The sequence below is a fragment of the Mirounga angustirostris genome, unplaced genomic scaffold, assembly GCF_029215605.1.
Source record: "Mirounga angustirostris isolate CCGP_5_RB_7025 unplaced genomic scaffold, mMirAng1.0.hap1 SCAF_4, whole genome shotgun sequence".
Taxonomy (NCBI): domain Eukaryota; kingdom Metazoa; phylum Chordata; class Mammalia; order Carnivora; family Phocidae; genus Mirounga; species Mirounga angustirostris.
The window spans coordinates 31071343-31095492 of NW_026991712.1; the positions used below are offsets into that span (position 1 = coordinate 31071343).

Genomic DNA, 24150 nt, shown 5'->3' on the forward strand with positions numbered 1-24150 from the left:
GCACTGGGTGTTATGCACAAACAATGAATCATGGAACACTACATCTAAAACTAATGATGTAATGTATGGGGATTAACATAAGAATAAAAAAAAATTAGTCTGTCATTCATCCATTCTGTCTCTTCTCACAATCCATGTTAAATAACATTTTGGATTTTTAATGGAAATTTGATAGCCTATAACTTTTGGATAGTTACCAAGGGAGAATATTAACAAAAAGCAAAACATTAGTTCAAAATTTCCCTGAGGCAGATAACATCCTAAGCTAACATTTTTAGTAGTCAGAACAGACTATGTTAGGCATAATTAATGAGTGCCAAATGATGAGAAAATTTATGAATAGTGTAGAACTGTAGCACAGTGCCTATAATAATACTGTATTGTATACTTGAGAATTTGCTAAGAGTGTAGATTTTATGTTGTGTTCTTACTACAAAATAATAAAATAATAATAATAATAATAATAATAATAAAGAGGGTAGGAAGAAACTCTTGGAGATGATGGAAGTATTTATGACTGTGGTGATGGTTTCGTGGATTTATACTTGTCTCCAAACTTATCAAGCCGTATATATGAATATGCACAGATTTTTGTATGTCAATCCTATCTCAATAAAGTGATTTAAAAAATACTTAATATAGAAATATGGTTTAAGACAATTTGTATTAACTCATACATTCTAATTGCTTTAATTTAGAAAATAATACTTCTTGAAGAACTTAAGAAATCTGGGGCACCTGAGTGGCTCAGTCGTTAAGCGTCTGCCTTTGGCTCAGGTCATGATCCCAGGGACCTGGGATCGAGCCCCTCATCGGGCTCCCTGCTCCACGGGAAGCCTGCTTCTCCCTCTCCCACTCCCCCTGCTTGTGTTCCCTTTCTCACTGGGTCTCTCTCTGTCAAATAAATAAAAAAATCTTAAAAAAAAAAAAAAAAGAACTTAAGAAATCTGTGTCTGCAACAGATATATTGACAGTACCCCAAATTCTAATTGTTTTTACTGCTTTTGATTTCTACCCTTTTGTCGGATTTATTGAATTACTTTCGGAGTTATGGTTTGTAATACTATGTGATATGATCAATTTAAAAAAGTATTATTTTTCTTTAATTGCCTTTATCTAAGATATGCGACGTCTCTCAATTTAGTGACTTAGAAGTACTTTCATTTTGAACAAAATCAATTCTGTATGGATTTTGCTGGCTAGGCTGAGAAGTGATATGGAATTTTGTTTTGCTTTATATATTGCTTCAATTTCTATTTTGGCATTACTTGTGCCTTAATTAAAAAAAAATCCTTTTGTTTAATAAAATGAATTAACAGAGTATCTGACAGCTTAAGAAATAAAATATGCACCAAACAACTGAAGTCATCTCAGAAACCAAAAATTGAGTGAAATATATTTTTACTAATACTTTGGCAAGGATGGTAAGTGAGGACTAAACTGGCATGATAAGCTTCTAATTCTAATCATTACTTTTAAGAACGAAAAATACTATTATGCCATATAATCTACTGGCACATAATACTAGTAAACTCCTATTTTAAAATTTAGTCAACAAGTATAAACCTGGGAAGTAAACTTCTAAATAAACTGATGAAACGTAATTTAATAAAGTCAATTTCTTAACTGTTTTTATCATCCTAGGAACACTTAATTAGTAGGTTTGGAGTTTGAAAGATACTGAACTGTAAGTGGTATAAAATTAACTTTAGAGATGAAAAAAATGGAACACTTTTTCTGCCATTTCTTATCCCAAAAGGAGTGGAAGGCAACTCAAAGGAACTGGGACAACAAGTAATTGTAGCTTAAAAAGCTCCATTTTTGAGGCCTGAGTCATCAAGCACCAAGACTGACACGCCCAACACATGTGACACTTTAAAACCCCAAAAAACTTCCAGAGGATTCTAACAGAGAGTCTCTAAGACTATTTAGAGGCATTAGACTCTATTAGAGACTCTCAAGCTGGTACTTGGGGTTGAGGGTGATAGAGCCTAAGGGGGAGCAGTCACTGAGTCACGTGGTACCTCGTGACAGGATAAAATTGACTTAACATTACTGTAGCATCACTTCTACTTCATGATAAGAAATTTTAAAAATTCTTTTTATATTACATCAGATAAATTAAAAAGATGAATACAAAATTCACATGAATCTTAAGGATAAAACAGTCTTCAAAGGTATTTTAAGCTTATTATTGTGGCTGCTGTGTTAAACTATACTACCAGACTCTGGGTACTTGTCAATACATGAGACTTTAAAGGGTATGTGATGGACAAGTTCAAGAGGTACAGATCAATGACTTACAAAGTGATATGTTTCTTGGTTTCCCTCTCCTTGCAGTGCCTCTGAGCACACAATGTGATAAAAATCCTTTGGTGTGTAAGGGAGCTCCTGCCTGAAGTAATTCAGCCTGGTTGTTATTGATAAGAAAAAAACAAACAAAAAACCATGCTTTTAAAAATCAAGGCATAAAATGATTAAAGAAACCTTTCTCCACAGTGAATCAAATTTATGCTTTTGGTGTGCAGATGCAACAACACAAAATATGAGGAATATTTTGAAAAATATTTTTATACAATATAACTTGCATGACAGGGCCTTGAAAATTAAACTACAGTATGATCAATATAGTCTGAAAGAACCTTCCAGTCTTAGCATTGCATTAACACAACACCTAGGGTAGCACAGTGGTTTTTCCACCTCTACTGTACAGTGTCACCCCCTGAGGAGCTTTACAGAATACTGATTTTTATTTGCTCTGAGGTGATCCTGAGGCAGTAAGATTTTTGAAAGCTCCCCCAAATGATTCAAAGGTTCTGCCAAGATTGAGAACTTGGCCTGGTGAAAAGGACAACTGGCTCTGAATGGCAGATTATTATCATTTGTTACTATGAGGATTTTAAGCCAAATAAGAAATAAACTTAGAGAAATTCTCAATAAAATAAAGATGACAGTCTATGATTAAATGGGTTGCTCTAGATCTAAGGCAGGATCTAATAACACTGTGAGGATTTTATCAGCAAAATCCAGATTGTACGACATTCTAGAAAAAAAATCTGATTTCTTAAAAATGAAAATTGAAAGAAAAAAAGCAAATCACAGCAAAGAAATGGACAGAGAACTTAAATTTATAGACTTAAAGAGACATTTTAACTAACTGAAACATCTGGAGCTTAGCTGGATCCTGATTCAAATAACAAATTGTAAAAATTTTTTCATATTACGTATATTTTAAACATACTTACGACATTTGAAGAAATTGAACTGGGGAAAAGGAAGGATTACAGATGAATAAGCTGATAAAGCTGAGTGATGGTATGTGCAAATTCATAATACTATTTATCTCTATTTTTGTACGTTTATCAAATCATAGCACTATCATGAGGGAACAGCATCAACAGATATCTTTCCCCACCTTTACCTCAAGACCTTCCTACATTTTGTTGAAATGCCATTAGAATACTTCCCCTCGCAATGAAAATCTATAAAAACAATCCCCATCAAAAATCAGAAAGTATTATTTTTCACAAAACCGCAAAGCCTCACATAAGACATTATCCTCACTATACATGCTCTACTTGTCACTGGTGACACTGGCAGAAACTAGGGGAAAAGAATCTACAATAAACAGTTGCTTTCCGGTTGCAACAGAATGTTATTAAACTCCAGTAGCAGAAGGATTCATAATTAAGGAACTCATTATGGTTGGAAAAAACAAACTTGAGGTAAGCCAATGTTTTTATGCTATTTTATATTGACTGAACTAGAACAATAAAGAGTATATGGTAAAGAATATCAATCTCTTACACATCTTGAGTTATATGCACAGTACTTCTCAGATTCTTTCTCCCAATAATCAGGAATCTTAGAATAGAGGCTCTTATTCCTGACCACCTTAAAATTTGTCTAACCTGCTCTTAGTGAATGCAGGCTTCTGCCACTCTCACCTCTCTTGGAATTCACTATACAAATCTCTAATACTGTACTTCTTTCTTCCTTCCTTTTCTCATCATTTCTGATTCTTAAATTCCAGTATTTTTTAATTATCTTCAATAGGGCTTTCAATTTGCATGTTTTAGAACTGAAACTGTTTCAAATGTTATAGAATTTTTCTTGCTATTCCAAATGCACATTTTAGTAATTTGGGGTGCCATAGTTTCAATTAAGTTTTAACACATTTGAGAGTAATAATGAAGATAGTGTTGAATCTACAAAGAGTTAATAAACAGTGGAAGCATCAGATAAAATAACCCTGGAAGAAGATTAAAATGGAATAAATATTTTCAGACTATCATAGTATACAGAAAACTTTTGTTGTTGATGTACATCAGAAGGTAGAACAAAGACAAACAGACTATACTTACAAACATATATTTCTCTAAACTCACTGTAAAAACTTTCTAATAGGGCGCCTGGGTGGCTCAGTTGGTTAAGCGACTGCCTTCGGCTCAGGTCATGATCCTGGAGTCCCAGGATCGAGTCCCGCATCGGGCTCCCTGCTCGGCAGGGAGTCTGCTTCTCCCTCTGACCCTCCCCCCTCTCATGTGCTCTCTCTCTCTCATTCTCTCTCTCAAATAAATAAATAAAATCTTTAAAAAAAAAAAACAACAACTTTCTAATAGAGTTGTCCTAAAATGAAAAGTACTGCTCCTCTTTGAGGTAATAAACTCTATCACTGAATTATATTAAAGCAGAACCAAAAACAGTGTAAAATGAGAGAGGCTGAACTGCCAGTTAATTCCAACTTCGAGTCTATAAATTTATGATAAAATATTTACTACGCTGACATAAAAACTTACTTTAGGATGTAGACCATCTTGGAAGATGAGTAAAAGTTTTATATCCTATTTTAATCTTTGACCAAATTTATTCATTAATCGAGTAAATAATAGTAATATAGTATTTCCTGAGAATGAATTATATCCTTGCATTGTTCTTAACTCTGAGGATATAGTCATGTATGAAACTGACAAAAACCCTGCCCTCTGGCGCTTACGTTGGAAGAGGGACAGGAGGGACACAGAAGAGAAACTGGAGGAGAATAAATTAATCATATGCAAAAGTTTTCCCAATGTATAAATTTCTGGGTAGCAATATATTTCTGCCTAAATAGTGGTTAGGGATACTAATCTCTCTACTCCAACAGACTGATGTCCAAGTTGGCAGCCATAATAAATTCATCCTACATTCTCCAGTCACCTATTCTCCAGCTTGACATACAAAAAAGCCCCCAAACAGCAAGCACTTCACATTTTGAAGTACTTTCACTTTACATAAGTGGCTCTAAAAGACTTCCATTTTTTAAAACATTAACATTTAAAATACTTTTTATGTCATTATACATTTGTTCACCAAGAGTGAACCCTAATGTAAACAATGGACTTTGGATTAAAAAAAATATGCTTTTTACTTAGGCACTTAGTAACCATCAGGCACCAGACCAGCATGGTACAAGAGAAATGCAATGCAAGACATATATAATTATAATTTTTCTAATAACTACATTAAAAAAGAAAAAAGTTAATTTTGATTTTTATTTAACTCAATATACCAAATACTGTCACTGAAAATTAAAGATATTTTATCCTTTTTTAATTCTAAATCTTTAAAATCCAGTGTATATTTTATACTTACAGGACATCTCAATTCACACTAGCCACATTTCAAAAGTGCTAAATAGCTACTGTATCTATAGAAATTAGCATATTTACATTACAGCACCTCTCAATTCAGACATTAAATTTTCACAGGAAATACCTGATGCTGTTTAGACTTAGGTTTATTTAGATTTCATAAAACTTATAGTTGAAAAAGTAAATTCATATATCCTAGTTGTTCCAAATGTATAAAAAAACTTATCCAATAACTGAATTAAGTATCCATTTTAAAATTTAACTGACAGTAACTAAAATTAAAAATTCAATTCCTTAGTTGCATTAGCCACATTTCAAGTACTCAATAGCCACATAAAAAAGATGTGGCTACCATATTAGACAGTACAGTACTGTTCCTAGAAAATGTAGCAAAAAGTTCATAAAATTAATTTTTTTCTCTAGCATTTCCTTTTTATTTGAATTAATTCTGGTTGAAAACAGGTGAGGAGACATTTATTTTTTTTCTTCAAAATTATAACCGGCAGAATCTGCCACAAGAACTGAGGCAGTTCCTTTGAATCAAAACAGTCAATAATCAATCAATAGTGATAGTCTATTATTTCCAAGGTTAAGTGCTCCAACCCCAATGGAGAAAAGTCCCTTATTTGGTTGAAATTATTGCAAACCCCCTTGCCACCCAAGTTAGAAACTCCACTGTTACCTAGTTGTCATTAAATCCTTTCTTAATACCTAGGTTACACCTGTTTAAAAAACTTAATTTCATCACCTTCCACTCTACTTTCAACTGTTGCTACCCTAGTACAAGTACCCATCTTTGATCATCTGAGCTATTTTAAAAGCCTCCTAAAGCTAATTTTAAATACACAGGGATTTTACATATGTCAACACCCATGTAACTAACCATCACCCAGAAAAAGTACAAAGTATCTCCAGTACTCTATAAAGTTCCCTCCTGTCCCTAACGACCCCGTCAACCCCTAGAAACAGGTAGTCTGGTGGACTTTTGATTAGTTTTGCCCTGATGAACTTCATGTAAATGGAATTACACAGGATATACTCTTTTATACCTGGCCTGGTTTAATTAAACACATTGTATCTATGAGATTCATCCATGTTGTTGTCTGTGCAAGTAGATCTTTCTTATTGCTAAGTTATGTGGAATTTTACGAATATTCTCAAATTTATTTATCCATTTTTCTGCTGACAGACATTCAGGTTGTTTCCAGTTTAGGGCCTATTGCGAATAAAGCTGGTATGAAGATTAATAATGTTGGTTTAAGTATTAAAAGAACCCAAAATAAACGCTCAGTATATGTTACCTCTTTCCCTCCATTGTATTGGAGTTAGAGTAGAAACTGATGCTGTATATACTATACAGAATGAACTTAAACAATTCAAAATCAGGTTGAAAGACATGCCATGTATACCTTCAATCATTATACACGTTAAGTACACGCACAATAAATTTGTATCACATAAACAACCACAAACATTAACACCAAATGACTGACAAAATTTAATCCTGTTTAATATCACATTTTAGCATCTGCTCTATATTTTCTAATGCATCAAGAAGACATTAATCCAGGCAACCAGAACAGAAAAACCAGATTTTGTCATCTTATCATTTTGATAAGACAATGCACGTAAAAACATGATATGCAATATTAAAAGATGATTCTTTAAGAGGTTACAGAAAGTTAATTAGTGTTATTTTGGCCATTTAAACAAGTTCAGTAAATTTGAGCATATGAAATTTTTATACTTTGTAAAATCAGCATCAGCTTCCCTAAGCATTATTGTAAATTCATTTCAAAATAATGCTTGGGTATGGACTTAGTAGGAATGCTAATTGGCATGAATGTGTTAAATGACTGGTGCACTTCCTCCATGCAGGAGGTAATATTAAAATGAATCAGATGAGAAATAAATGTTTTATAAAAATTAGTAAAACAGCAATTAATATCCTAAAATCCACTCAATAAAAGTCATTTTATTGCCTATCACTTGCCTCTCTAATATTATAAAGCAAAAGGAAAATGAAAACAGTAAAAAAAAAAGCAAAGTTACAATTAGATTCATTCAATAAACACATGGACAGTAAACCTTTAAAAATTACTCATTTGTACAAAGATCACTTGTACTTTGCCTATACTACCATAAAGCTATAAATTCACACAAAGTAAAAAGATCAATGCAATCTTCACATTTTTCTCCTTACCTCCCATTCTCTGGCTGCTGCTGCTTCATTACTAGAATCCTCATTTGGTTCAGATTCTTCAATCTTTTTCACTACTATAAATCCAGGTTCTCTGGTATATTCACCAGTATCTTCTGCATATATTTCTGGACTCCACTGAATGAAGAAGGCATACAAGTGGTCTGTCCTGTTAGAACATGCGACTGTTAATAACAGACCTACTATTCTGTACTCCTAGCTATAATTACAAAATGATATTTGTTAAATGACTTCACAAAACTTTAAGATTTAAAATATACACAACATATACTATGCTTTATTTAAAAAGATAATGAAGCCTAATGGCAGGAAGACATTAACTTAAAAAAGTTTACTCGGCTGTGTTCTGTCAAGTCGTTCTGAGAAACTAAGATTTTTGCGTAAGCTCAGATGATGTCCATGGTAATTTTTTTTTTTTAATCTTTAAAGAAACTAGTGATGGGAAAGGAAACTGAACCAGCAACTGTGATCTCATTCACACAATGACCTAATTATCTAAAATACGAGTAAACAATTTACTAACTGCCTATTTTAAAACTTGGATATTATACAGAATTTTCCGAAGTTAATAGAAATTTAATGTGTTTAACTCTTAAATGATACCAGGAACACACAATGTATTATTGGTTCAGGGATAGATGATCTAATCTTTTAATGGTTCAGGGATAGATGATCTAATCTCGCTCCCGTTTTCAATTTTGTTTACTATAGCAAAACGTGTTGTTACAAAAGATAATTAAATCCCGGATCAACTTACTTGAGGATCAAACACACATTTCAAATATCTATGTATCCTTGGCTATTAATTAGCAGGGATACTTGCATTTTAAAAAAGGGATTATGTATCATTACCTGCCTTGAGGTAGTGGCCATACTGTTTAATATTTTGAGGAACCTTCTTGCTCTAAGACATTTTTTTAAAGTTTTTACTTAAATTCTAGTTAGTTAACATTGTGCAAGATTAGTTTCAGGTGTAGAATTCAGTGATTCATCACTTATACACAGCACCCAATGCTCATCACAAGTGCCCTCCTTAATGCCCATCACCCATTTAGCCCATCCCCTGCCCACCTCCCCTCCAGCAACCCTCACTTTGTTCTCTACAGGTAAGTCTCTTCTTATGGTTTGCCTCCCTCTCTAAGACAATTTAACTAGGTTTCTTTACCACTAAAACTAGGTACACATTTACTTTTTTTGCATTAAATCACAGAGAGGAATAAAATTTAAAATGTGGTAAATTAAAAAGTACAAAATAGGAGCTAAGTAATTTTAAGGGGTGCCTGGTGGCTCAGTCAGTTAAGCATCTATTGCTTTAGGCTGAGGTCATGATTGCATGGGTCGTGAGATCCAGCCCTGGAGTTGGGCTCCACACTCAGCAGAGTCTCCTTGAAGATTCTCTCCCTCTGGCCCTCCCCTGACTCTTGCGCATGTGTGCACTCTTGCGTGCACGTACCCCACGGGCGCGCACTCTCTCTTTTCCTTTCAAATAAATAAATCTTTAAAAAAATAATTTAAAAAGATTTAATGTCAGGTTTTAATCATAACCTATTTTTTTTTAAAGTACTTTTCTACTGGTATTAAGTGATATATAAGATCATTTTAATTCAAGGAATCTCAATAACGTTTTTGAGTTTTTTTTACCTTTCTTGTGGCACAGCAAACCAATATTCATGTTTCTTATCTCTCTGTGCATACTGTTGCATTGTTGCACTTGCTTGAGATACAAATGTTTTCCTCATTGGTTTTCCAACTCTGAGACATAAGAACTTATGTAATCGATGCCTTCTCTTTTCTCTTAAAAGTGCAGAACCTAGAAATGAGATACAAACAGCGCTCATTCAATTTTCATACACCATGCTTAAGCAATTTGGTGTAAGTGATGTTTACCTCCAAACTTCTGACAAGTTAATACAGAATAAAATTAAATTTACTGACAGTCACTTAGATGAATTCTCTTAAGTAACTTTTATTTTCTTCCAACGGGATTCATGAACTAGCACCCAAGTTATGAACTGAAATTATGTCCAAGCGTATTAGGAAAAAAGGGGAAAGTTTTAGGAATTCTTGCATTAAATTTTTGCTTGGAACAACTATATTAAAGTAATTGCATGCACATATATAATTTTCTTCATATTCTCTATTAGACTTCTAGAATAACATCAAAACACATTGTAGAATCTTTAAAAGTTTACTTTAATATAGTTATTATAGACAAAAAAAAATTTTTTTTTTTTTTAAGATTTTATTTATTGGGCGCCTGGGTGGCTCAGTTGGTTAAGCGACTGCCTTCGGCTCAGGTCATGATCCTGGGGTCCCTGGATCGAGTCCCGCATCGGGCTCCCTGCTCGGCAGGGAGTCTGCTTTGCCCTCTGACCCTATCCCCTCTCATGTGTTCTCATCTCATTCTCTCTCTCTCAAATAAATAAATAAATAAATAATCTTTAAAAAAAAAAGATTTTATTTATTTATTTGACAGAGAGAGAGAGCGCACAGGTAGGCAGAGCGGCAGGCAGAGGGAGGGGAAGAAGCAGACTCCCCACTGAGCAGGGAGCCCGATGTGGGGCTCGATCCCAGGACCCTGGGATCATGACCTGAGCCGAAGGCAGATGCTTAACGACTGAGCCACCCAGGCGCCCCATATAGACAAAAATTTAATAAAAAATGTTTCTGGAAGCTTTTCCATATATATGAGGTAGGATAAAACAATCAACAATATCCTGGATTCAGCCATCTATTTGGACAGTTTATGATGAATTATCTCTAACTCTTCCAAACAGAGATGCTGACATAAGGTATACTGAGGGTCTGACACTATGACTGAATTCAGAATTCTGGACATTATTAGCTTATGAAGGTGGCATACTGTGGAAGAAAAAGCACTTATTTATAATCAAGATAACTGGGTACTAGTCATGGCTTTCTTCTGTACAGTATTGTGCAAGGTGCATAAATCTATCTGAGCCTCAATACTTACATCTGATTAAAAGAGTGAACTTTTACCATCTTCCCCACAATTATATTCCACAGTTGTATATTTATTAAACCATTTTGCTATATTATAAGGTCACTAAAGATCAGAAATGTGTAATATTTCCCGATTATAGAACCTCAAGTTACTTAAAATTAGTTACTTAAAACAAATTTTCATTCCCTCCCTCCTCAAAAAGAACTCAAACGATAATACAGGTACACCTATATCTAAACTTATCAATTTTTCTCCTTTAGTATTTTGTCATAATAGGAGCTCCCTCCCCATCTAATCCCATACTCCAACAAACCCAATAAATGAAAGCATTCTACCACATTATTAGGTTAAACAGAACCCCTCATTTTTTTTTTCAAAGATTTCAAAATATAAGGCAACCATCAGACACAAGAATAGCAAATAAAGACATTCACACCAGCATTCTTTACAATATCAAAGACAGGAAATATCTTAACAATACGAATTGTTAATAACAACTGAATGTCTTAACAGTATGGAAATGGTTAAAATACCGGGCCATTAAAAGCCATATTTTCAAAAAAACTATAATGACATAGGAAATTATTCATGACATAAAATTTTAAGTATAATCCTGATTTTATATAAAAAATACATATGTATAGATACAAATACCAAAATTGTATACATATGTATTTAAACGTGTATGTATATATACATACACACCAAAAATAAAAGATAAATATACCAAATGTTAGTAATGATTATTTCATGGATAAATTTCAGGTAATTTTAAAAAATTTTCTAAAAAAATCTGTATTTGTCAAATGTTCTTTAATGAACATTCATTAGTTCTGAATAAAGAAAAAGGTATTAAAAAAGAATTATTCAATTTTTTATAGAACTTTCGTTGAGCAAATTAATTCTTTAACATCTACTAAATATCATCAGGATATTTAAAAAAGATGATGCAAAGAAAATCCAGCACAGGTATTTTAAAAACTTTTGTATATTGCTGGTGGGAATATAAAATATGAAGCCACTGTGAAAAACAGCTTGGGGGGGGGGTTCCTCAAAATTAAATTAAACACAGAATTACCATAGTAACTAGCAAATCCACTTTTGGGTATATATCCAAAAAAAATGAAAGGAGGGATTCGAACAGGTATTTGTAACCCAATGTTCATAGCAGGATTATTCAAAATAGCCAAAAGGTAGAAACATCCAAATGTACATTAACAAATCAATACATAAAGAAAATGTGGTGGTAGTAAAGTTGACCACTGAATGATGCAGGGGTTAGGGACATGGACCCCCCCACACACACACACAGTCAAAAATTTGAGTATAACTTTTGACTCTCCCCAGAAACTTAACTACTAATAGCCTACTGTTGACTAGAAGCTTTACCAGTAACATAAACAGATGTTTCCCATGTTTTGTATGCTATATTATATACTGTATTCTTACAGTACAGAAAGCTAGAGAAAAGAAAATGCTAAGAAAGTCATAAAGAAGCAAAAAAACATTTATAGTACTGTACTGTATTAAAAAATTATGTATAAGTGGACCCGCACAGTTCAAACCCATATTGTTCAAGGGTCAACTATATACTGGAATATTGTGCAGCTTTTAAAAGGAAAGAAATTTTAAAACAAGCCACAACATAGATGAAATATAAAGGCATTCTCCTAAGGGAAATAAGCCACACTTTACAAAAGAACAAATACTGTATGATTCCACTTTTATGAGGTGCCTTATGTAGAGACAAAAGTTCATAGAGACAGAGTAGAATGGTGGAAGGCAGGAGCAAAGGGCAGGAAAGAATGAGGAGTTACTACTAAATGGATACAGTTTGTTTGGAAAGATGAAAAAGTTCTGGAAATGGATGGTGGTAATGATTGCACAACAATGTGAAGGTACTGAATGCCACTAAATTTTACACTTAAAAATGGTTACTATGGTCAATTTTATTTTATGTATATTTTAGCAATAAATTACTTTTGAGTTTAATTTAAAAAGTTCATATGCTAATTGGATTGATTTGGAATCAGTATTTTAATAGAATATAAGAAATGTTAGCTAAGATACCTGAACTACACCCCATTTAATCTATTATGTATTAAGGGGAAGCTACTGTATATTAGAAATAAAACATAGTATATTACTATAATTTTCGTAAGTAAACAGTACTAAAAACCAAAACTGAAAGAGAAATGGTTTTTGAATTTATCCTTGGTGTTTTTTAAAGGAAAACGTTTAATCAGACAATGATGAACTTTTGGACACTTGGAATAACTTAAGAAATAAATTTTTGTCTAATTGCACTTTTTAAAAAAAGGTAGAATTACAAACTTTGGCAATTACGAACTGTAATTACAATATTTTATGTGCAGTAAAAAATTTTAATGAGGTAATACACCAAGAATTAAGAGAAAATGGAGAAATCAAAGGTATTACAGAGCTTGTGTGCATTTTCAAGAAATCGTTTAAAGACAGAACACAGTGAGTCAGGATTATCTAAAGATGGTGGAAAAGATGCTCATGATGTGTACAATCCACCATGGGATAAGAAGAGACCTTAGACTAGGAACTAGAGACCATATACTTATCCCCAGAGAAACATCAGTGAATGGCCACTAGATCTTCCTTCAGAGTGGCCTAAGATACAGCAGCTTTTTAGTCTGTGAGGAAAGAGGGAGACAATATGCAGTAAGATAATTAACTTTATATATTCCTTAACACTTACCTTCTATGTCAGCAGTTGCTATTTTATGCTTAATTTCTTTTTGTGACACTTGTTGAATATTTTCCCTTTGCTGTTTAGTCTGTTGCATAGTATGGATTTTCCAGAGTTTCCGTAGTTCTTCTACCTCTGTCTCTGAGTCCTGATTTTGCTCCTTTCCTTGTTTTCCTTTATTGGCAGTTTGCTTTTGTTTAAAATCTGCTGCTTCCCCACAAGGCATACTTTCTTTTTTACCCTCCTCTTGATGTAGTGAATTCTCATTCAGAGGAAAATCCTGGTCTGTATTACCTTTTATACTTGTGCTTTGTTCTTGAGGGCCTGGTATTTCCTGAAAATTATCTGTAGCCTGATCTTCCTTAGTGGCCCTTTCAAGATTATCTAAAACTGTTTTAAGAGAAGTAGTCCCAACTTCATCTGTAGAATGTCCAGGATCAGATTTTAAGTGATCAGGCATATTAGTAGACTCTGATATGGCTGTTAAACATTCTACGCCACTCTGACTGACAGTTTGCACAGATTCTGATGATGCACCAGATGACTTATCTTGTCGAAGTTCATCTGACGAGACAAGCTCCTCCCGTATAGGAGAGAGTTCTGATTCTGTGAACACATCCTCAGAAAGAGACTCCTCGGTGCTCCTCGGAGCCGTGCTGGCACTATCGTTACCTGCATCGCGGGCTCTGGAGTCTATTTCATCAGTATGACTTCTCATCATTTTCTTTAAGTGGCAGAAGTCCCTTCCTGATACCTGATCTATCTCTCTGCCAGTAAACAAAATTAAAAGTTGTTACTTTTTAAATTGCATTTTATTTCCCACAAATTTAACATTGAATGAGTTATCACTAAAAAGGTTTCTAGAAAGGGGTATAGTATATATCTCAATAGCATATCAAAAATTTGATGTATATAGATAGACCAAGTAATTAAGTCAAGCCTTTGCAATGATTTTTTGAGATCTGGGAAACATCAACAGAAGATATCCTGAATTAATCTACCTGAAAAGAAGTTGGAAATACAAGTTTTGGGTGAAGCTGTAATTCTACACTAAACTTTATTCATTACAGGAATATGGAAAATAAGCTTAGATAAAATTTTGATTAAAATTTTAAATGTCTTAAGAAAAAATACATTGATATTAAATACATGGACACACACAAACACACAGTGCTCATTTACATTTAAATAGATCACACTAAAATATGCAGCTCAAATGCAAAGCTGAAGACCAACTGGAATAAAACTGAGGCAAACATACTTACAGGAATTCTTCAGGCTACCAGCAACAACTCTTAACTCAGAAAGAACTTGTTCCGCTAAAGGTTTAGATACTAGATATATGAATGGTTCATAATTCTATCAAGATTTCCATGTTTAATGGCATTTATATATATGAGCACTAATGTTCAAAGTTAGTTTAAATTCTGGAAGGAGGCAATACAAACATCTATATAAAGCATGAAATGAAAGTCAGAAATTTAAAATGATGGTTAAAAATAGTTTGTGACAAATGGAAATTAACATGAGTTCTTAGTGGAAAAACTACTAACATTTATGTAAGTTTAAGAATAGGAGATAAGTCAAAACAAAAATAATTGGCTGTCTCTGGATGGTGAAGCTGGGGAACTCTTCTGTTTTATTTTTTCTTTGTAGTATTTTTCAAATTTTACATGAGTATGCATAACACTTTATAACTAAAATAGATAAAAATTTATTTTTTAAACAGTTATCAATTGAATTCCAATTCATGTCTGTCTTGTCTCCCTTGCATCTGATTCGCCATAAGAAACACATCTGATTTGTGCTATTAAAAATGTAATAGTGTCATCTACTGGTGATCCACTCAAATTGCATATATAAGATCTTGGAATACGGCAAAAGGCAAAAGTTTTGAGAAACTGTATGTGTACATTTAAGAAGACCATTAGGTAAGAGATAAAGTTAACAAATGTAAGAAGACATATGTTTGATCAAGGGCTGTAAAACCTTCAGAGTTAATATGCTGAAACTAGATATTTAGGCCAATGATGTTGCTACTGCTTAACACAGTTCTAGAACAATACCTTTGAAATCAACTATCCAAGCAGAAGACAGAAGAAAATCAATCAAATCTTATGCCTCAGTATTGCTACACATGGCATTACTCTGCAAAACTACTTGCTTTGTTTATCTAATTTGCTGCCAAATAGTGTTTTTAACTACTTCACAAGGCAGGATTGAAAGATACTTCGTTTTGGAGGAATTTTTTTTTAAGTGTTTGGATCAAATGCATGGTCTTTCCCGGGACATTCTAAATAATAAAACAGTGATTTGCAAGAAGAGGAGCCCTACAGCATCCTAGTGGAATACTTACAGATCATTCAGCATAAGAGAATCCCTAAGTATCATAATAAAAATAGAAAAGCAGGGCAACAGAAAGTGAATCTCACAGTGACTGACAACATGCACATATATATATATATAATATGAATATATATATAATATGAATATATATATATATAATCTTATTTCTTTTTTAATCTAATCCTTTACTCCTTCACCTTTGTGTCATCCTTTCACCCATCCCAATAATACTTATTTCCTGAAAGTGACTTTAGATGACGATCTATAAAAATAACTAAAGCAGAAGATACTCTAGGAATTATCTGCACCTCTACGGATGAGTTTACCAAGCCAAAATAGTATCTATTGGATGGAAGGTATAATGGACACTTTCTGAATAAGGGATTTTATTCTACCACAGGTATCCTAACAACTCATGTACTCTGCCTCAGAAACAAAAATAATTTGCTCTTCTATGTAAGCAGTTCTCTACCCCAAGGGTTAATTTTCAAACAATGATCCACATCCCTGTGGGCTAATAAAGTTAAAGTGAAGCCAGTTTTTAAACTATTGACAAAGTATGTGTGGAGGAATGGGGAGTATTCTTTTCTGTTGTCATTCCTTTCTTTGAATACTTTCTTCTCCTTTTCTTTCTTATTCCTCCCTTTTCTCTCTGGTCATTCCTTTGGTCAAGCACATTACTTTCAAAGGCTGTGCTAAGCTGCAGTCTCACAGCTATGTTATTTGAATCACATGAATCCCTTGACCAGTATATTCCAAGCATAACTCTTTCAAGGATAACCGAGGGAAGGATGCTCATGAGATCTCCCTCAAATCCCACACCGACTCTTCAGGCTCTTCTAAGAAAAATTTGAAAACTACCCTAGTCTACTTATATTACCTTAAATTAGTCACAGAAATAATTTAAAAATCTGAATGCTGTGTTTGAATAAAAAGGGCTGGTAAACATTAAATTAAATAAGGTTTATAGGTTACTTTTAAATATCCAGTTCCCTGACGAAATATATAAATATAAATCTAGAACAATTCCTAACTATTCAAGGTGTGTTAAAAATAATCTTTTCGGGGGCGCCTGGGTGGCTCAGTTGGTTAAGCGACTGCCTTCGGCTCAGGTCATGATCCTGGAGTCCCTGGATCGAGTCCCGCATCGGGCTCCCTGCTCGGCAGGGAGTCTGCTTCTCCCTCTGACCCTCCCCCCTCTCGTGTGCTTGCTCTCTCTCATTCTCTCTCTCAAATAAATAAATAAAATCTTTATAAAAAAAAAAAAGCTTTAAAAAAAATAATAATAATCTTTTCGGGTGCCTGGATGGCTCAGTCGTTAAGCATCTGCCTTCGGCTCAGGTCATGATCCCAGGGTCCTGGGATCGAGCCCCACACTGGGCTCCCTGCTCCAGGGGAAGTCTGCTTCTCCCTCTCCCACTCCCCCTGCTTCTGTTCCCTCTCTTGCTGTCTCTCTCTCTGTCAAAAAATAAATAAAATCTTTAAAAAAAAATCTTTTCAATACCATATTTTTTCATTGCTGATAAAATGAAAAGCAGTTTTAATAAAACTAATACAAAATACTTAAGAGTAAAAAAAAAAATACTTGAGTATTAAACCAGGGTCAACTATCTAGATGTAATAAAATAAAGCAGTTTTAATAAAACTAATAAAAAATACTTAAGAGTAAAAAAAAAATACTTGAGTATTAAACCAGGGTCAACTATCTAGATGTAATAAAATAAAGCAGTTTTAATAAAACTAATAAAAAATACTTAAGAGTAAAAAAAAAATACTTGAGTATTAAACCAGGGTCAACTATCTAGATGTAATAAAATTCCAAAGGAGTATAAATACCAATCTTACATGGGTAAGGATTCCTTTATTTTGCTATCCAAAATTTCTTTGTACATTGCAGCTGACATCACCTCTTCCATTGGACACATGATGCCATATTCCTCACAGCCATTCTCTTGAACCAAAGGGTCAGTTTTATGTGGATCAAACATTATATTATTTGGTGTTACTAGCAGCACACCACTGACTGTGCCCTAAGATGAAAAAAGAAAATGACATTTAATGCTCAAATTTTCAAAAAGTATTCTAGCTGTTTTTACTAATTTTCTTCAGATGTTAGGCCATCTGTTATATATAAAAGTAGTATATCCAAGCACTAAGACATTCTCATGAAAACATTTTTTCATTATGTTTTACATTAATTTGCATTCTGCTTCCTGTGTTGTTCCCTCACTACAGATACCAAATATAGTTTCATGTACACAAACAGGTTTAATAAATAATGTGTTGATAATTCAATCCAGTATAAAAGAAAAACAGCATAATCTCTTTAAAATGTCTTTTTAAAAAATCTCTGCTTCAACTGACTCTGTTAACTACCTAGCTATTTGACTTTGGGCATGTAAAGCTTCTGGGCCTCAGTGCCGTCATCTGTAAGAGTAGGTAGATTAGATACTTCTAGGGTATATAGTAATCATTTTTAATTTAATCATGACAAGTTATGAAATTTTAAATACATTTATATAAACAGCAATATAAATATGAAGAATCCAGCCTCTTGTCTTAGAAATGAGCAAACTGAAGTCCACAGGAAGCCAATCTCACTAATTATTAGCTAATACTTACTGAAAGCTTTGTATGTATCATGTTTTACATACATTATTGTTCATTTGATCTTCACAAGCACAGCTATGAGATGATTACACAAATAGGAAAATTAAGGTTGTGAGAGGCTAGGAAACTTATCTTAAGTAATAAATAACATAGCTAACATAAGTGGTAGAACCAAGATTCAAAATCCAGGCAGTCTGTGCCTTTTACTTAAGTCCCTCCACATTCAAATCTAAACCACAGTCACTCCAACTCAGGCGCTAAATATTCCTTAATCCAATTTTTAACTCCTATTCTATATATTCTGTAAGTGTAAAAATGAAGAGCCATACAGAATTCTAAAAATAAACTAAGTAGTTACTTCAAGGCTGTCCTGTCTTTTTATCTGAAGCTATTAAGGAAAAGAAAATAAATCCTGCTTGATTTGGTGTAACATCCTCCTTCAAAATCCATTTTCAGCTCTATAAATTTACCTGGCTTAACTTTAAGAACATAAAACTTAAGTTATGACAGACACTACTATTAAAAATGATCAAGAGGAAAAACAGAAAACTCTGGGAGAGTTTTTGGTCACCCATCTGGCAGAAAGTTACTGCAGATGTTCAAGATAATAAAACATGCTTATCATTTGTAGTAACTGCATACAATATCGGAAAGAAGCATATGCATATGTGTATGCATTTTGGTGGGAAAAAGGGAATCGATGTGAAACTCTAAACAGCATTTTTTTTTTAGTTCAGACCACGGACTACCTAAATAAGGAGTAACTATATAAACCATGGCCTGATCATATTTTGATGGATATTTTAAGTAGATTCATATATATCAGGTTGTATTCCTGGATCACATGCCAACACAAGTCAAAGACAGATGGTGAGGTATGTTGCAGGGACATTTACATTGCTACGGATAATCCAAGAAACAGACAATCAAGAGTAGAGTATACACAATGTAAAAAATCTTAAAGGTTTCTGATTCTCTACCTTCCCTTACTCTATCTCACCTTCTATAAACTTAAGTTATTTGAGAAATAAAACCAAGTAATCAGTAAGAAGGAAAGCAAACATCAGGTCTCTGAAAGACCTCAGTTCATTCTTGGTTTCATAAATTTTATATAAGCATTAGTTTTAAATAATGGTATATTATTAGGTTCACTGGCGTAACATTACATACTATCTTTCACTTCAGAATATTTTTGCAAAGATAATGACTACTAGGTATATAGGATTGAGAAGGCCCAGTATTAATGATAATGCATTAACTCACTATACCTGTTAATACTATAATACTGCTACTTTTAGTAGTGTAACTACAGAAATCGTTTGAAAAGCCTCTCAAAATTGTGCTTCTACTTCTTAGAGTCGATGGGGCTTAAAGCCCTACCTCTTAACACTAGTCTGACCAATCTAGTAATGTTACTTTGCAGGAATTCACCCTTATTTGCTGCTATTGCAGATGTGCTAATGTATTCCTCAAGCTTCCTTCCCTGATTCTAGGTGGGGCTCTGAGGTATTCTGTCAGATGTTATTCTCTTTAAATCAAGAGTTGGCCATGAGAAACACTACTTCAACATAAAATTCACAAAAATCTTCTGACAAAGTAACTGCTCAAATTCAACTAACCAAGACCAAGTTTGAAATCATAAGCTCAAAATAAAATACTGTTTCACTCTTTTTTAAGGCTGTTTCATAAATCTGAACGTATTATCAGGAGCAAGAACGTATTATAGTAAGTGGTTTCCAATTAAAATATCTTCTTTTTTTTTTTATGTGCCTTGTTGAGCATTGCTGTTTTTTTATCACCATACATTACATCTTTAGTTTTTGATGTAGTGTTCCATGATTCATAGCTTGCGTGTAACACCCAGTGCTCCATTCAATACATGCCCTCTTTAATACCCATCACCAGGCTAACCCATCTCCCCACCCACCTTCCCTCTAGAACCCTCAGTTTGTTTCTCAGAGTCCATAGTCTCTCATGGTTCATCTCCCTCTCCGATTCCTGCCCCCCTTCATTTTTTCCCTTCCTATGAATGCTGTGAATTGTGTAAGACTGATGAATCACAGACCTGTACCTCTGAAACAAATATACATTATGTTAAAAAAAAAAAGAAGATAAAATATCTTCTTAATCCATATGACCTTCAGAAACTTTAAGCACAGATTTCTCTTTAGTATTAGTAACTGCCAATTTCTTATGTGCAAGTACTTGACTAATCTTCCATGGAGAATTTTTTCTATTAGAAAAGAAAGTGTCTGCTTTTGTCCATTGACAGATGAATGGATAAAGAAGATGAGGTATATATACAACGGAATATTATGCAGCCATCAAAAGGAATGAAATCTTGCCATTTGCAACGACGTGGACAGAACTGGAGGGTATTATGCTGAGCGAAGTAAGTCAATCAGAGAAAGACATGTATCATATGATCTCACTGATATGAGGAATTCTTAATCTCAGGAAATAAACTGAGGGTTGCTGGAGTGGTGGGGGGTGGGAGGGATGGGGTGGCTGGGTGATAAGACACTGGGGAGGGTATGTGCTATAGCGAGCACTGTGAATTGTGTAAGACTGTTGAATCACAGACCTGCACCTCTGAAACAAATAATACATTATATGTTAAAAAAAAAAAAAAAGAAGATAGCAGGAAGGGAAAAATGAAGTGGGGGAATCAGAGGGGGAGATGAACCATGAGAGACTACGGACTCTGAGAAAGGAACTGAGGGTTCTAGAGGGGAGGCGGGTGGGGGGATGGGTTAGCCTGGTGATGGGTATTAAAGAGGGCACGTTCTGCATGGAGCACTGGGTGTTATACGCAAACAATGAATCATGGAACGCTACATCAAAAACTAATGATGTAATGTATAGTGATTAACATAACATAATAAAAAAAAAAGAAAAGGAAGTCTGTAAAAGTTACCACTTATACTACAATATTTCTTAAATATTAGAAGATAAAAAACTATGATTTGGGAGTACATCCCAGCAGAGAAAATAACTTCTACTGATCTTTTTTTTCAGTCTTAAGTCCACTGTAACCTATAATTTTGTTGATAAATTTCCACAATTTTTACATAAATAACCTTTATTATAATAAATCTATAGGAAGAGCCAGTATCCAGCAAATGTTCACCTTCCATGAACACCAGGCTGTAAGCTGCTCCTAACCCTGCGAATGACTTTATCTTTGCTTTGATACTTAAATAAAAATTTTATTCAAATGGTTACAACTGAAATTCTGCTTCTAGCCAAGAACTAATTTTGCCTAAAACTACTAAAACCACACACACACACACACACACACACACACACAATACATGAAATGACTATTTTCAGCTACTGGAATGCTGGGCAATGATACCTGAATAAGGGAAAACAAAGAAAATGAACTCTATAAATGCCCCAGCATACTGAGTGGAGAGTTTCCAGGCCAGAGGCAGAGAAAGGAGAGATGAGCACTCCCAATTGAGAATGGTTTGGAGATCCACAGAAGGTCTTCTTTCAAGTTCCAGCTGAGCACTGAATGCTACCTATATGTATGGCAACTATCCCAGGACGAGAAAAGCAGCAGCACTCAGAAGAAGCAGAGGAAACAATTCATAGAGTCAAGAGAGAAAGGAACAGCTAATATTCTTACCAACCACAGCAAAAAAACCTTATAATTTACAGGGCCCCAGAAAACTCAGAAGGGCATTGTCTCAGTAAAGGGAAAAACTAGCTATAGTTGCTTTGGTCCTGCCTGACAAAGCTTAAAACAAGCTATGTTATGATCAAACTGCTTCTAAAACACAACTGTATCACAGAAAATAGTACAAGTATATGTAGAGAAATATAAAAATAGCCAGCACCCAAGAAGATAATAACATTTATATCTGATATCCAGTTAAAGATTACTAGGCATGTAAAGAAAAATAAAAAAGTGACTCATCACAATGAGAAAAGTCAATTAAAAGGAAGAAACCCAGAAGTCAGAGCGAGAAATTAATTAGTACAAAGACATTAAAATAATTATTATAACTATATTCCATATATTAAAGAATATAGGATAGATTGTGCATGGTAGTTACGGACAAGGAAGATACACGAGAGCCAGTTTGAACTTACAGAGATGAAAAATATGCTCAATAGAATTAACAGCAAATTAGACATGGCAGACAAAACATTAAATAACTTAAAGGTATAGTAATTGAAATTGTCCAAAATAGAAAGAAAAAAAAAAGAACAGAGTATCAATGAACTATGTTGAGACACAACATCAAGCAGCCTAATATATGCATAAGTGGAGTTCCCAAAGAAGAGGAGAGGATGGAGAAAAAAAATTTGAAGAAATATGACCCCAAATTTTCCAAATCTGATGAAAACTATAAACCAACAGGTTCAAGAAGTTGATTGAATCCTAAGCAAAACAAACAGAAAAATACACCAAGGCACATCATAATCCAATGGTTCAAAATCAATGATAATGAGACTCTCAAAGATATGTACTCTGCAAACTACAGAACACTTATGAAAGAAATTAAAGAGGACACAAAGAAATGGAAAAACATGCCATGCTCATGGATTGGAAGAACAAACATTGTTAAAATGTCTATACTACCTTAAGCCATCTACATATTTAATGCAATCCCTATCAAAATACCACCAGCATCTTTTACAGAGCTAGAACAAACAATCCTAAAATCTGTATGGAATTACAAAAGACCCTGAATAGCCAAACAATCCTGAAAAAGAAAAGCAAAGCTGGAGGCATCACGATTCTGGACTTCGAGCTATAGTCATCACTACATGACTACCAAGTTGTAGTCATCAAGACAGTATGGTACTGGCACAAAAACAGACACACAGATCAATGGAACAGAATAGAAAACCCAGAAATGGACCTGCAACTCTATGATCAACTAATCTTTGACAAAGCAGGAAATAATACTCAATAGAAAAAAGACAATCTCGTCAACACTAGTGTTGGGAAAACTGGACAGCAACATGCAGAAGAATGAAACTGGACCACTTTTTTACACCATACACAAAAATAAATTCAAAATGGATGAAAGACCTAAATGTGAGACAGGGAACCATCAAAATCCAAGAAGAGAACACAGGCAGCAAACTCTGACCTCGGCTGTAGCAGCTTTTTCCTAGACATGTCCCTGGAGACAAGGGAAACAAAAGCAAAAATGAACTACTGGGACTTCAAGATAAAAAGCTTCTGCACAGCAAAGGAAACCAACAAAACTAAAAGGCAACCTACAGAATGGGAGAAGATACTTGCAAATGACATATCTAATGATAAAGCGTTAGTATCCAAAATCTATAAAGAACTTACCCAATTCAACACTCAAAGAACAAATAATCCAATCAAGAAATGGGCAGAAAACATGAACAGACATTTCTCCAAAGAAGACATACAAATGGCCAAAAGACACATGAAAACATGCTCAACATCACTCATCATCAGGGAAATACAAATCAAAACTGCAATGAGATACTACTTCACACCTGTCAGAATGGCTAAAATTAACAACACAAGAAACAACAGGTGTTGGCGAGGATGCGTAGAAAGGGGAACCCTTTTGCACTGTTGGTGGGAATGCAAGCTGGTGCAGCCACTCTGGAAAACAGTATGGAGGTTCCTCAAAAAGTTAAAAACAGAACTCCCCTA

The 24150-nt window shown here is 34.1% G+C and overlaps 1 protein-coding gene across 9 annotated transcripts in view; it reads right to left on the reverse strand.

The window, feature by feature from the left end:
- The window catches only part of OXR1 (oxidation resistance 1), a 443163-nt gene that overhangs the window by 24096 nt on the left and 394917 nt on the right, over positions 1–24150 (reverse strand). For all 9 annotated transcript variants that reach the window (XM_064587996.1, XM_064587995.1, XM_045896061.3 and 6 more), the window contains 4 exons: positions 17730–17914; positions 13548–14305; positions 9496–9664; positions 7837–8002 (listed from right to left, as the gene is read on the reverse strand). In XM_064587996.1, the coding sequence (XP_064444066.1) occupies positions 7837–8002; positions 9496–9664; positions 13548–14305; positions 17730–17914 (1278 nt within the window). The remainder of the gene's footprint in view (positions 1–7836; positions 8003–9495; positions 9665–13547; positions 14306–17729; positions 17915–24150) is intronic.